This window comes from Lolium perenne, chromosome 7 (genome assembly GCF_019359855.2).
Source record: "Lolium perenne isolate Kyuss_39 chromosome 7, Kyuss_2.0, whole genome shotgun sequence".
In the NCBI taxonomy this organism is placed as follows: Eukaryota; Viridiplantae; Streptophyta; class Magnoliopsida; order Poales; family Poaceae; genus Lolium; species Lolium perenne.
The window spans coordinates 10,126,507-10,141,232 of record NC_067250.2 but is presented as its reverse complement, the minus strand read 5'-3'; the positions used below and the strand labels follow the sequence as shown (position 1 = coordinate 10,141,232).

At 45.2% G+C, this 14,726-nt stretch overlaps 3 protein-coding genes across 3 annotated transcripts; all 3 read left to right on the top strand.

Annotated features, from left to right (window-relative positions):
• The first annotated feature begins 3,071 nt into the window (after positions 1 to 3,071).
• LOC127311463 (uncharacterized) lies at positions 3,072 to 4,209 on the top strand. The gene has a single exon (XM_051341889.2). The coding sequence runs from the start codon at positions 3,143 to 3,145 to the stop codon at positions 4,124 to 4,126; it is 984 nt and encodes a 327-aa protein (XP_051197849.1). The 5' UTR covers positions 3,072 to 3,142; the 3' UTR covers positions 4,127 to 4,209.
• Positions 4,210 to 4,355: 146 nt separating this feature from the next.
• LOC127311464 (uncharacterized) lies at positions 4,356 to 5,336 on the top strand. Its single transcript, XM_051341890.2, has one exon. It carries the CDS (start codon positions 4,599 to 4,601, stop codon positions 5,187 to 5,189), a length of 591 nt encoding a protein of 196 aa, XP_051197850.1. The 5' UTR covers positions 4,356 to 4,598; the 3' UTR covers positions 5,190 to 5,336.
• A 5,395-nt stretch (positions 5,337 to 10,731) lies between these two features.
• LOC127311465 (protein CANDIDATE G-PROTEIN COUPLED RECEPTOR 7) lies at positions 10,732 to 12,539 on the top strand. Its single transcript, XM_051341891.1, has one exon. The coding sequence runs from the start codon at positions 10,860 to 10,862 to the stop codon at positions 12,213 to 12,215; it is 1,356 nt and encodes a 451-aa protein (XP_051197851.1). The 5' UTR covers positions 10,732 to 10,859; the 3' UTR covers positions 12,216 to 12,539.
• Positions 12,540 to 14,726: the final 2,187 nt, after the last annotated feature.

Here is a 14,726-nt window from a genome sequence, read left to right as displayed (position 1 = left end):
TGCCGAAGAATATGATGGAGGAGAGAAAATAGTGCAAAATAAACTAGTAGTATTCGGCATAATGTAACTCTCTTGTTATCAGATTAATTTGTCGTAGTTTGTACTCAGTATTGTGAGCTATTTACGTGGACCAGAAATGAAGCTCTCTACAACATTCGTTCGAGCTGCAATGGCTAGATGCCTAAACAGATCGCCAAGCAATATGTAAGCTTCTGATGTACCGCTGTAAGTACTAGTTAATTGTAGTATTTTATGACTTGCCTTTTTCTTGTCTGAATAGCGATTCCATCTTGCAACTTATAAGTAATGTCAGATCCTCCCGTTACTTAATGTATTATAGTTTGTGCATCGTTAGGAGCTGTAGCCTGTTATTTTCCTCATTTTATTGACAGTAAAATACAAGCATCTTCACCTAGAGTTCATACTAATACCATGTACGATCTTGTGGAGGGATGGCTGGTTTTGAATTTTGGAACTACCGTGTACTCCAGTAATCAGCATCCTCTGAATGCATACCAAGATATACTTTATTTAAACATCATGATTTAGCATAGTCTTTCATTGCATAGTATTTCACCTTGATGTCTTATTTGTTTATGCTCTCTTGTGAGAATTTTATCATGTTTTTGCAGAGCCTGTCCATTGCATGTCTTTCTTCTACCTGCCTAACTCTTTTCTGCTGTCATGTCAGATTTTTTTTTTATCATGTCTCTTCTCAGCTATTAGTTTTCTGGCATATTTGACATTGCCATCTAAACCTCCTGTTGTGATGTGATGCAGTAAAGAAGTACATGAACAAGAGGGCGGTCCACAAGTGTTGCTCAGGTCTACTTGTTGCGTCGCCTCTTCGAGCATAATTAGGCTGGGCGCATCTAGGATCTAATTTCTGCTTGTAGCTCTCCTTATACCCACCGACCCAAGTAGATTTAATTTCTAAGTAGTATTGTTATAGGATTGACTAAATCTGTTCATGTATCCTTGCATGTTTCTTCAAGGATTTTGTAATTCGGTTTAGAAAGACAGTACCTTCTACGATATTGATTGTCATCCTGAGTTACATGGTAGAAGCAGCTTGGATCGTCTAGTATTCTAACTAAACACAATTTTACTATAGTATTTCAATAAAATGAATGGTCTTAAACGTGGGAATGCTACAAATGAAAATTCGAAAAATAAATTCGTAAATTAAAAATTCAAAAAAGTATCAGAACTATTTCTAAAATAATTAAATGATATCACATATGACAACATTCACATCCGTGACACTATTCTGTGACGTTTTCTGGCAGTGGGGTGAGCTCCTAGGTGCTGACATTTTACATGACATCATTCATACTCTGTGACGTTTTCTCGCGCGCCACGTCACTAGGAAGTAATCTGTGACGGGGATTCCGTGACGATGCTTGTGACGCTCAAACTACGTCACAGAGGGGTCTTCCGTGACGTATATTGCTATTGCATGACGTTTTGAGCTCGTCACGATATATCAGATTTGTTGTAGTGGCTTCAGGAGTCGGTCACGAAGTGACGGTTCGAGAATCAACCAGTTTTGTCATGTGGAGGAGGCCGTCTTGCTTGTTTAGGGGCAACCTTGTGACTACATGGGCCACCCTATGCCTGTGGGGCCATCTTGTTGATTTGATCAACCTTGTCTTGTCGAGCCTACTCTTCAATTTGGGCCCACTTGGTAGTGAACCCGTTGTCACCGTCCACCCATATAGTTAGGTTGAAATACTTACAAAATGGAGAACTCGTAAATATCTTGTATCTTGCTTCAAAAAATATTATCTTATGCATTTCTTTTGCTAAGAGAGATATCACGCACATCTTCTTCTATATACAACAAAAAATGATGTGCGGAATACTTAAATGTTTTTTCTTCAAAAATGAAAAACCCAAGACACAAAACACTTGAAAAAGAAAGACAGTTCCTGGACCTTAGCCTAATTAAGATTTGTTAAAGCCTAATATCTAATTTTCTATATTGGCCTGAAAATACCCAATTCATATGCACGTACGTTTGTGTATAATAAGCTAGGCCTTGAGCCTTCACAATTGACAGTCCCGTAAAAGATTCAAACAGACGTAGGATAGGGGAACTGCTATGCGCCGACCTGGTCGGCGCGTGCGGGATGCCACACACCCCCAGCGATCAGGTCGGGTAGTTTGGACCGCAGCCCATTAGCTCAGGTACGATTTTTTTCTTTTTTTTTTCTTTTTTTCTGTTATTAGTATTTTCTTTTTCAAAATCTAACTTTTTTATGAAATATTTTTCAAGTTTTTTTTCAAAATATGAACATTTTTAGTTCAACAGTTTTAAAATTTGAACGATTTTATATTTTGAATATTTTTTAAAAATTATATTTTTTAAAGTTTGAACATTTTCCACGTTTGATCGGTTTTTTAATTTGAACGGTTTTTAAATTTGAACAGTTTTCATGTTTGAACGATTTTTAAATTTGAATGGTTTTCAAATTTGAACTTTTTTCATGTTTGAACGATTTTTAATTCGAACGGTTTTTAAATTTGAACGGTTTCCATATTTTGAATGGTTTTTTATATTTGAACATTTTTTAATTTAGTTTTTTTAAAAATATTTCTATTTTTCGAATCTAAAAAATAAAATTTTAAAAAAGGAAACAAAAAACAAAAAAAACAAAAACAGAAAACAGAAAATAAGAAAAAAGAAAACAGGAAAATAAGAAACAAAAAAGGAAAAAAATCGAAAAAGGTGGCTGCCCGCAGCTAACTGGGCCGGCCCATACCGCGCGCGCGGTATGCACCGACCTGGTCCGTGTATAGGGTTTGCCTAGAATAGCGTAGCGCCTACAAAAATAAGCCAACTTTAATCCTAAAAAAACAAGCCCACTAAGATCTTTTGAGAAATAGCAAGTCCACTTGGAACTGTAATTAGATTCTCAAAAAAAAAAAAACTAAGAACTCTGATTCTTGTTTACCACCCTAAGATAATCCTACCATCTGAATGTGGCCCTTCTCTGCAACGCCAGCAGGCATATCATATTAAATATTAAATTTATTTCAGGGGCTATCCACAAAAACCCTATCCTCCCCAAAATCCCCACCTCCAGCACCCGCGAACCACTGGCCGAAGAAGAATCAGCTACTCCTCCACACTCCGACCATGGCGCGCGCCGCCCTCTCCACCGCGCCGCTCTCCCGCCTTCACTCCCCGACGCCTTCACTTTCCCCAATACCGCATGCTCAATCCCAGCTCCGCATTCGCCAGCAGCGCAAGCCTCTGACCGTCGCGTCGGCTCTGCCACAGGTGGCGGACCTCCCCGCGCTCTCGCTGCCCGCCGCGGCAGCCGCTGCGGCCGCGCTGGCGGCGGCGGTGTCGCTCTCCGACCCCGAGCGCCGTCGCAAGGCGCAGGCGGAGGCGGTGGGCGGCGGGGACAAGGAGGCGGTGCGCGCCTACTTCAACTCCACGGGCTTCGAGCGGTGGCGCAAGATCTACGGGTCGGCCACGGACGACGTGAACCGCGTGCAGCTGGACATCCGCGAGGGCCACGCGCAGACGGTGGCCGCCACGCTGGCCATGCTGCGGGACGCGCCCGACGTCCCGCTGGCCGGCGCCACGGTGTGCGACGCCGGGTGCGGCACGGGGTCGCTCTCCATCCCGCTCGCGTCCGCCGGGGCCTCCGTGCTGGCCTCCGACATCTCCGCGGCCATGGTCTCGGAGGCGCAGCGGCAGGCGCAGCTGGCCCAGGCGGCCGGGTCGGCGGAGTTCCGCATGCCGCGGTTCGAGGTGCGGGACCTGGAGAGCCTGGACGGCCGCTACGACATCGTGGTGTGCCTGGACGTGCTCATCCACTACCCGCGGGAGGAGGCGCAGAAGATGATCCGGCACCTCGCCTCGCTCGCCGAGAAGCGGCTGGTCATCAGCTTCGCGCCCAAGACGGTCTACTTCGACATCCTCAAGCGCGTCGGCGAGCTGTTCCCGGGCCCGTCCAAGGCCACGCGCGCCTACCTCCACTCCGAGAAGGACATCGAGGAGGCGCTCCGCGCCGCCGGGTGGCGCGTCAAGAACCGCGGCTTCATCTCTACCCAGTTCTACTTCGCCAAGCTGTACGAGGCAGTGCCTGTCAGCGGCGGCTCCTCCTCGTAGCCGGCATTTCGTTCGCTGTTGTAATTTTGTTCATAGAGACGCTCGCGTTTCAGAGTTTTGATTCTACTTGCAAAGTTCTGTTCTGTCTTTTACTATAGGATGTAGGGGATGTATGTATCTGTCGCTGGTTTAAGCATGATCTGTTGTCATAGTGCCTAGGCATGGTGGCATGAGTTTCTTTCAGATAACAGAGGTGATCGTGTCTGCATCTGGTCGATGCACTACAAACTAGGGAGAAGTGCCATGCAACATGGATGCATCGGCAAAGTTGTAACCTGCAAATGGATATTGACATTGCTCTGGATGCCAGTGCAACGTAGAGTTCAGCGGAGATGTGAAGCGGCTACAGATGGAACTGGAGTGTTCTGCAAATTCAGTTAGCTGCCTGTGCGCATTCAGACGAAAATAGAAAGAAATGTTCAGTCGACTGCTCTGTTTATAGCCAAGTGCGCGCGCCCTTGACCTGCAGATAATGCAGGGCGGCACCCGTATCCACCGACCTGCGATGTTCACCACCGCACGCTGCTTCTTGCCTCTCCACTCGCAACCGCGCGCCGCCGTCCCCTCCCGTCGCCACGCGCGGCCGCTCACCGCCGTCTGGGTCAGGCCACGCCGCAGAGGCGCGCGCCGCGACCGTGCATGGGACGACGACGGCGGGGGAGGCAGCGGCGACGAGGACGCCGTCGACGAGAGCTTCTTCGGGGACCCGTGGGACGAGGAAGAGCCAGTCGTCGAGCCGGAGGAGCCAGAGGATCCGTACGTGAGGCGACGACCCGCCGCCTCGTCCGAATCGCCCGCGGGGCAGCTGCGCGGGTCGGACGTGCTGCGGGCGCTGCAGCGGGCGGCCGCCGCGAAGGAGGCCAAGAAGAAGGAGAAAAGGCGGAACGCGGGAGCACGGCCGGCGGCGCGTCGGCAGGAGAAGAAGGGAGGTGGCGTCGGCGGCGCCAAGACCGTGGAGGTGGTGGGGGAGGTGAGGCCGATAGAGATAAGGCGCGAGTGGGCGCCGAGGATCCGGGAGCTGGAGCTCAGGGTGCAGCAGCTGCTCGACAGGCAACACCAGTAGAAACCTGAAACCGCAACTGAAGTCAAATGTTACCTGAACCGCAACTGAAGTCAAATGTTTCATACTCCGCTTGTATTTGTCTGATCCGAGATTTTCACATGAAAACCGATGGTCTCATAATTGATCAGACATTTGACGATCTGATAATTGATCCGTGATTTTCATATGAAAACTGCGACAAGGATCCCCTCACGTAGCAGCTAGAGGATCCATGTCTTGAAAACTGACAGTCTGATAGTGCCAAAGAGTAGCAACTCAACCTGACAAACTCTTTCACCTGAAATCTTTTCTTGTTGTTTTCTGAGAGGTTTCATGTTGAACTTGAACTGTCTATTTCACTTTCATCGGAATCATGGAGTGACAAAACGGGCTGCTCGGTTTAGCACCGTATACAGTACATCCGTTCTAAACCAAAACGTGTTATATTTTGGGACATAGGAAGCACTGGCCTTCTGGAACGACAGAGGGTTCTAGTTTGTAAGAGCATCTCCAGTCGCGTCCCCCAAAGCGTTCCCCAAAGAGATTTGGGGGACGCCGGCCAAAAAAACGTCCCAGTCGCGTGCCCCAAAGGCCGCTTCGGTCCGGACATGCTCCAAATGTTGTCCGGCGTCCCTAGCCCATCCCCTGTGTATAGAGTCTCTACCGGGGACGCCGGACACGACTTTTACACTTACTTTTTGTTTGGAGGTCGCGTTTGGGGAACGTGGCTAGAAAAGGGACCTTCTCCAAACGAAAATTTTGTCCGGACGTCCCCCAAACGACTAATCCGGCGCTTTGCCCGGACATCGTTTGGGGGACGCGACTGGAGATGCTCTAAACCCGCGAGTGGGGAACCATCTTGATGTGGAGTTGATCATACAAAAGCATCCATGCAAGTACTAGATGAAGATATGCCAGTGAAAATTTTATACTATATATTCAATAATGCTAAACCTACGGAAGCCAACTTACAGAAAACCCTACAGAATTATATGGATGCACCTGATTGGTTCAAATAATGCTAACCTCCTGTGAATTCAGGGAGTGATCCCCTCTACCTTCTTGTCACGTACGCCCCTAAGTAAGATCAAAAATGCTAGACTTACGGGAAGTTTCCTACGGAAATTTTCTACGGGGTCACGTGGAGTTGTTCGGTTGGTGCAAAACAATTCCATCCCGTGATTTTAGGAACTGAAATTTTCCCACGATCCTCCACGTCTGCCCGTAACTCATATCCCGTAAAACCAGCCCGTAAGTGTAGCATTGCTGAAGTAAGATTTTGTAAAAATCAGTCTATAACTGTAGCATTATGCTAAACCTACGGAAGCGAGCTTACGGAAAACCCTACGAAATTATGTGGCTAGAGGGATTTTCCGGCTCCTCATGCCTGTGAACAGTGGACATGTGCTCCATTTTTAAAAACTTTTTCTTAGACTTTTTTACAAAAAGTTCGATAGCAGTTTTTTAAAGTTTCAGTTAGTTAGTAGAGAACCAACCTGAGGTTGGGTGGTTAGGAGGGTGGTTGTACCCCCAGCCCACCAGAGTTCAAATCCCAGGTTTGACATCTGTGTGTCTCATAAAGGCGGAATATTCATTCAGTGGGAGGCGACGTTCCCGTCGACAGCGAGGCGCCCGTGGTGACTTCGTTAATTTCAAGATCCAATCCGCCGGCTCAGTCTTCCGAAGGTGCTCATAGGGGTAGGGTGTGCGTGTGTGCGTTCATAGGGGTGAGTGTATACGCGTGTATGTGAGCGTCTGCGTTTGTACTGTGTTTCTCAAAAAAAAAAAGTTTCAGTTAGTATTTTGTGTATTAATTCGGTAGAAATATTCAGTTTATGCATATTTCTACGACGGTTGTTTTCCAGCGGCGCATAAGGGTGGTAATTTTAGCACGAATCTTCAACCTCAACAGGCAGTAATTACCCGCCGGTAATTCTTCAGCGGTGCTAATTCTTCAATGGTAATTCCAAAAAAATCCAACATTTGTCATCTCTTTCACTAAGGGAAAATAATGTTGCGTTTTTTTACAGTATCATCGAAAAATATATACTTACTCCACTGTACGTCATTTTTTTCTATATCAACTCCGGAAACAAAAAATACTCCACCATCTGCCGCCTCTTCTATTCGACGAAAATACTGTTTTCTTCTTACCAATATCTCTGAAAAAACTTGCTCCGTCGTACATCGCATCTTTCAACCGATGAGAGTTGTCCTCACTCCAGGCACTGCAGCTACTATGTAGTGCTACTAGCGTACTACCCCCTTTTCCCCATTGCCCTACGGTCATCCAGTGTTTTTTTGTCCATACTACCCCTTTTGTCATCGATATACTATATCCGCGATGAACAATGCTATCAAACAATACGTTTTCAGCTGTTATGTTATTTTTGGAACAAATGTCGTTGCTCAACCTTACCTTTAGCGGTACTATAGTAGGTAAAAAATCTTTATCGCATGTTGCTCATTTATCTGGCAAATTTTTTTGGGTACTCCATCAAATATATTGCTGCCTACTTTTAAAAATTCTCAATGATTTGTCGATTCTTTTATTTAGGAAACATATCAAACTGTTGGATCGTGTATCGCCTCTTTTATCCAATAAAACTACTACTTCATACTTAAAAAAAAGAACTTCAAAAAAAAGTTGTTGAATTGTCGTTACCTCTTTTATCAAACAAAAATATTACTGTCTACCTTGAAAAAATGCGGCAAGATACGTCGCCTCTTTATTCAGAAAATATACTACTGCCTTCCTATGAAGACCAATCGCCTTATCATTCTTGATCTCTTTTATCCGGGAAAAGTAGTTCGGCATTATTTAACAAAAAAATACTTTATCATTTGTCACCTTGCCTTCTTTTAAGGTAAATTTAGATAAAAATGTTTTATCTTTTATCCCCTCTTTTATTTATAAAATATATTAAAACCTTCTTTCATTGATCGCCTCAAGTTTACCCTACGAGCGCCACGTGCCACCCCACTACAACTTCCTAGTGTTCTACCAAAGTTTAGAATAGTTGTGAAGTGTAAGAGGCTGAGTTAGTGTAGCATAGGTGTCCGAGTAGAGTATTCTAGTGCAGGACCTGGTTCCATCTATGAGTTTCCAAAAAACAAGTATATATAAGAAGTAGCGGTTGCAATAGTCGCCATGTTTATAGTGACTCCAAGCAAAAATCTAACGGTTGCCACAAAAAAGTGGTCAGTTCTACCAATGCAAAAAAAGGTGTTGTATACAGTTATGGGACACTTACAACTACAAATGCTAATTTTAGTGGAAGTGACTCCATTGGTTATGTCAATTGCAATCCATATCTTGTATACAAAAATCATACAAAATTTATGTACCAATGTTTAAAAACATAATCAAAATAAATAAAAAATCTATTAATCGACTAGCAACAAAGGAACTGTAAGTTGTAATGAATAAACCTTCAAATCTAGAAAAACAACAAGTATCAAGTCTAATAAAAAGATAAATAAATAAAATCATATTAAGAAAGAAAGTCAGACTCTAATAACACAACAATTTAGTGATGTGGTCCTCGGGCGAAGCAGCATAGAGTGCAGCTGATGTGCTTGACCATGGGTTGTTGCCCGATCTTCACGAATTGACCCAAGGGAAAAAGGGGGAGAAGATAAACACGATAGACTCACGAGAGATGTAACTCGATATAACTTTGAAGTAACCCTCAACATCTTGAATAACTGTCAAGATAAAATCCTCCAAAAATATACCATGAGGTAGAATCTAGGGGAGATATCGTCGATGAACCGTTAGAATCACAGACAAGGGAGATCGGAGCTAGATAGAATCCCGCGGCAGAGACTTCGCATCCTACATGATCTTGACCGGGAGAGACCAATTCACCAAATGGGGCTTTGGATACAACTCAATAGTATTTAGCTAGAGAGATCTTTCTTTGGATCCCATAGGGACGATACATGAACACATGTTCAAGTCTAATTCTCAAATCTTAGTCTAACCTTAAATATGGAACGGGAAGGGGCATTTGTGAAGGGATAAGTTATATGGCTCAATGGTGACGCCGGTCAGGTCGGCATGCGTCCACCGGCATTCTCAATGGTCACCGCCGGCCCGATCCTTCGCCGGTTCTATTCTATACCTAGTGGTAGCTAAAAGTTGCTCGAAGTACACTAAATTGAGTCGGCTTGAGTAACTCGAACCAACACACTCTTTCACTCGAACTTATTCTTGTTGTCTTTTGAGATGTTTCACCTTGAATTTGAATTGTTTCATCGGATGCATGGGACATAACGGCTGATTGGTTCAGCATTCGTATACCAGTTAGCATTCTGGCATTCGGCTATGTGGTTTGTCAGACCCTGAATTATTTCTTATGTTGCTAGAACGTGGGAGATCTTGTTTGGCGAAGATTGGCTTCAGTTTATAAAGCTGGGAAATTGGGAATGGGGCATCAACTAGATGTGCTGATGATCTTAAATAAACATCCATGAAACAACATGTACTGAAATGCTAGTGGAAATGGTAGCTGCAAGTTGGTCAAAGTACACTTAATTAGTCAGGGCGTCCGCTGGACGTGTAAACTAATAATCGAGACAGCGATTGAAACACCACTCGCAACTAACTTCGAACCTAACACATGCAATTTAATCACAATATCTGCAATAGCTTAGTACAAAAATCATGTTGGTTGCTTAAGTGCTTATTTCGGAGCACGCCGTGGCTACCACCGACACCCAAGTGTCTGCAAGACTACCCAACGAGAGAACCGTAGCAGGTCCTGCAAAACTGGTCAAATCCGTAAAAGTACCGGTTTTTATAGTTTTGGCTGAAAAATGTGCGTAGATCACACATTCCATAAACTAGCTTGACCCGTAATTTTTTTTACAGGGCACTGAGAACAAACGCCCGCGACCCTAGTGTATGCATTTTCGAAGGCAAAATCGACTAAAATAGACATGCACTTGTAAACCGGTCAAACCTCGTCGGAACAAAGCGCCGCCGTACTTCCGCCGCGAAATTTTCGGCTGAATTTGACCAGAACTCGCCGGAATCCGCCGCTAGTGAGCCATGCTAATGGATAAAATCCACTTGTCATCCATAAATATAACAAAATCTCTCAAACTCACCAACTACGCCATGCCAAACGACACGCTGGATGAGATTAGAGCATCTCCGGTCGTGTTTTCCAAAGTGTCCCCAAACCGCGCCGGATCGAACGTTTGAGGAATGCTGTTTCTTCGTGCCGCGTTTGGAGGAGGTTGGTGCCCAGTCCCGTCCCCCAAAACCACCCTAAACATAAATTTAAATAATTCGCATTTAAAAGAGATTGTTCTGCGATCAAAGTACTGAACGCGACCATATAACCTGATGTGTTCGGCGATCGGTAACCACACAATCAAATCTAGTGTATATAATATAACCATTGTTCAGTGAGCTGGTATATTTTCTGGACACTCAGTTTTTAGTTGAAAAATTAATAACAAACTCTTAGTTAATAATATATACATTGTTCAGCGAGTTTAATTTGGTTTCATAGATGAAAAGATAATAAGAGGAAAATAGACGGGGTCATCTCCTCGTCGTCGGGCCGAACCTGAAGCCCGTCGCCTTTACCGACAAATCACGCCACCGCGTGCCGCTCGCCCTCCAAATCCCAAATCCCACCGTCTCCCCCCTCTCCTCAGATCGCACCAACCGCTCCGATGGCCGCGCCGCCGCTCGCCGCGGTGCTCCTGGGTGTCCTCGCCCTCGTCGCCTTCCCGGCGGCGGCCGAGATCCGAGAGACGGTGATTCGCGCCGACCCGCGCACCATCATCCCGCTCGACGAATTCGGCTTCTCCCACCAGGGCATCCTGGAGCTCAACGTCTCCGGCATCGCCTTCGACCCGCCCGCCTCCTCCGACCTCGACCTCTCCCAGTTCGGCTTCTTCCTCTCCACCCTCGACGCCTGGGTCCACGTCCTCCGCCAGCTCCAGGACCTCGACGTCACCTGCGCGCTCCAGTCCGACCTCGTCAAGCTCGCCTACTCCTTCGACCGCCTCAAGCCCGCCCCCAACCCCGCCGGCGTCCCCGTCGCCCGCTCCTCCTCCTTCACCACCGCCTTCCGCGTCTCCGAGCCCGGCCAGTACACGCTCGTCTTCGCCAACTGCCTCACCGGCGGGAACCTCAAGGTCTCCATGGACGTCAGCTCCGCCATGTACAACGTCGACCCGGCCACCGGCGAGCGCGCCTACCTCTCCGTCGGGTCCGCCGCGCTGCCCTCCATCTACTTCCTCCTCTGCGTCGCCTACGCCGGCCTCGTCGCCGCCTGGGTCTCCATACTGCTGCGCAAGCGCGCTGCCGTGTTCCGGATCCACTACTTCATGCTCGCGGTGCTCGTGCTCAAGGCCTTCAACCTCCTCGCCGAGGCCGAGGACAAGTCCTACATCGAGCGCACCGGCACCGCGCACGGCTGGGATGTGCTCTTCTACATCTTCAGCTTCTTCAAGGGGATCTCGCTCTTCACGCTCATTGTGCTCATCGGCACTGGCTGGTCCTTCCTCAAGCCCTACCTGGCGGACCGTGAGAAGAAGGTGCTCATGGTGGTCATCCCCCTGCAGGTCGTGGCCAACATTGCGCAGGTGGTGATCGATGAGTCTGGGCCTTATGCCCGAGACTGGGTTACTTGGAGGCAGATATTCCTGCTGGTGGATGTTGTCTGCTGCTGCGCCGTGCTCTTCCCCATTGTGTGGTCAATCAAGAACCTCCGTGAGGCTGCCCGCTCTGATGGGAAAGCCGCGGTGAACCTGATGAAGCTCACCCTTTTCCGCCAGTATTACGTGGTCGTCATTTGCTACATTTACTTCACACGCGTCGTCGTTTACGCGCTGGTGACCATCACCTCGTACCGGTATCTCTGGACTAGCGTCTTGGCTGGGGAGATTGCCACCCTTGCATTCTATGTGTTCACCGGGTACAGGTTCCGGCCTGAGGTGCATAACCCATATTTTGCAATAGATGATGATGAGGAAGAGGCTGCTGCTGAGGCACTCAAGTTGGATGATGAATTTGAGCTATGAGTGCTAACAACTTGTGGCGGTTCCCTTACCAGTGGCTATACGGGTGCTATATGCTTCCAAGGACCAAATGCTTTCCACACGTGTGATAGACTGGTATCTAGTCCATATCCTTTTCTTTTTTGTTCCAAGCTAGTTACATTTTGTATTACTGTAATTTGGTAGCAAAAGCCCTTCGTGTATGTTACGCAATATGACAGCTTGATTGTACCTAAATTTGATCTACGATCGTTGAGACAAGCTGTTCCTTCATTGTACCTTTGTACCTATTCTTGGTTGTATCTAGATGTTTACTCTGTGAACTTGTTAAAAGAAGTTTGACTATCATTCTGTTTGCTGATTCATATGATGCTAATTCGAACTCTGATCTCTGATTAATTGTACGTTGCCTGTATACGTGTCCTGCTGCTGTTTTTCTGTAAGATCCTTTTGTCGTATAACAAGGAAGCAAAGTTTATGTATAATGCACTTGAGTAGTGAGGGGGATCAATGAAGTTCAATGCAGAAACTGACTGGTTCCTAGAGCAGGGCACCTTAGTAAGTTGCATATTTTGTTTGTAGTTCACATGATTCTTACCCATTAGCATGTTTCATGTATGCATTATCTTTTTGCTGCATATGCTTTGAAACTATCATGTTCCTAGAGCAGGGCACCTTATTAAGTTGCATATTTTGTTTGCAGTTCACATGATTCTTACCCATTTGCATGTTTCATGTATGCATTATCTTTTTGCTGCATATGCTTTGATACTATCATGTTCCTAGAGCAGGGCACCTTAATAAGTTGCATATTTTGTTTGCAGTTCACATGATTCTTACCCATTTGCATGTTTCATGTATGCATTATCTTTTTTGCTGCATATGCTTTGATACTATCATGAAGGTCACACATACATTACCTTCGTCCTTGTGAAATTCTTCTCTAGATTCAGTACTCTATCTAGAGTACATCCCCACTTCTGGAAATTTTTGTAGTTTGGGGTTTTCAAGGGCTGTGATGGGGAAACATGAGCGAACACACAAAATTGGCCCCTGAAGTTTTTAATCAAATACGGTTAGGAGATTTTGAAACCTCATTATGTAAATAAGGTCATATGTTTTATGTATTTAATTTGCAGTTTGCCCTAGTTAAAATACTAACAGGTTTTTGTTGATTAAGCTTGAACTACTTGGGTTCTATCATTATGGAAAAATGAGCTGGGCTATGGCCAACCTGGAGTTTGAATTGTGTCACATTCATGTCTCATTACAACGTTGATTTCTCTACTGTTTGGCTCTTTTGTCCTTCTGCTAGTAACTTAGTCACCTCATAGGCTGATACACGAGCTGTGTACAGTGTCATCTTATGTATTAATATATAAAATTACACCCCCTACGGTAAAGTTGTAAAGAAAAGCTGATACACAGTACTAAAGCTGTGAAAGCATTAGATTTTTGGTCAAACATTTGACTTGGAGCCATTCTTCCATGATATAAGAAACATTAGTGGGCTATAACAAACACGCAAGCGGCACACTTCATGGAACGTTTCAGTTGGACTGGATACTTGTATAACCTTCAGAGCCATTTGAAATTCATGTGTATGTTGTTGGCTTGTTGCATCAATATAAACATGGAAAGTAATTTGGTTTCCCGCTAGCCTAGGAAACAGGTATGGATTACAAGCCATTTCTTAACCCACTTTGGAGTTCTGAGGTTTGTTCAAAGTATCATTTCATTAAAGGTAGTGAAGGATGCATTTTCAGAATTGAACTAAACAGATGTATGACTTGGCACAATGTTAGTCGAAGATGGTTAGTCTTGTCTTAACTGCATCATCTTTATTACATAGTTTCGTCTTTTTCATGATAGTTTTCTGCATCTTCAGATTTGCACTGTTCTTCTATGTTTGAAAATGTTGCTGGTTTGATCTATAAAAATAAGTATGTTTTTGAAATTATGATCTGCTGATGTTGGACATGATCTAAGTCAGCTAGAATTATGTCAGCTTTGTTATGTGACTAGAAGATCAACATGTGTTTCTCACCTGGGGTCTTAAATGTGCTCATTTTTCCTTTAATTTTTAAATTAAAATCAAGCTTGATGGTACTTCAGATTTTTGAGACTTGGCAATTTGCTATTACTGAATAAGCAACACTGGACCCACAAGAAAGAAAAAACCCCAAAAAAATCAACACTGGATTCTGCGAAGGCAGTTGATTCCATTTCTTGGTCCTTTTAGGATTTGAATGGACCTGGGCCTAATTAGTATAGGCTCGTGCTCTCTGCTTGAATGGTGTCTTTGTCTTTGTCCTAGCTCAAGCTTGTTTATTGAATTGTAATTTCAGATCTTTCCCTGAAGCATGACAGGGAAAATGTAGTCTAGAGCAGCACTTCCTTACATGCAACAACTACAGAAATTTCATTGTGGAGTTGTATTTCAGTCTTTTGCGTCCATTCAGGGTGAACCTGACTACAACCTAGAGGTCCTCTTTCTGTAACCATAAAATTGCTTGCTTTGCTGGGTATGACTAA

Bases quoted from the DNA above. Each gene is read 5' to 3' on its own strand.
- LOC127311463 (XM_051341889.2), top strand. From the start codon at position 3,143: ATGGCGCGCGCCGCCCTCTCCACCGCGCCGCTCTCCCGCCTTCACTCC.
- LOC127311464 (XM_051341890.2), top strand. From the start codon at position 4,599: ATGCAGGGCGGCACCCGTATCCACCGACCTGCGATGTTCACCACCGCA.
- LOC127311465 (XM_051341891.1), top strand. From the start codon at position 10,860: ATGGCCGCGCCGCCGCTCGCCGCGGTGCTCCTGGGTGTCCTCGCCCTC.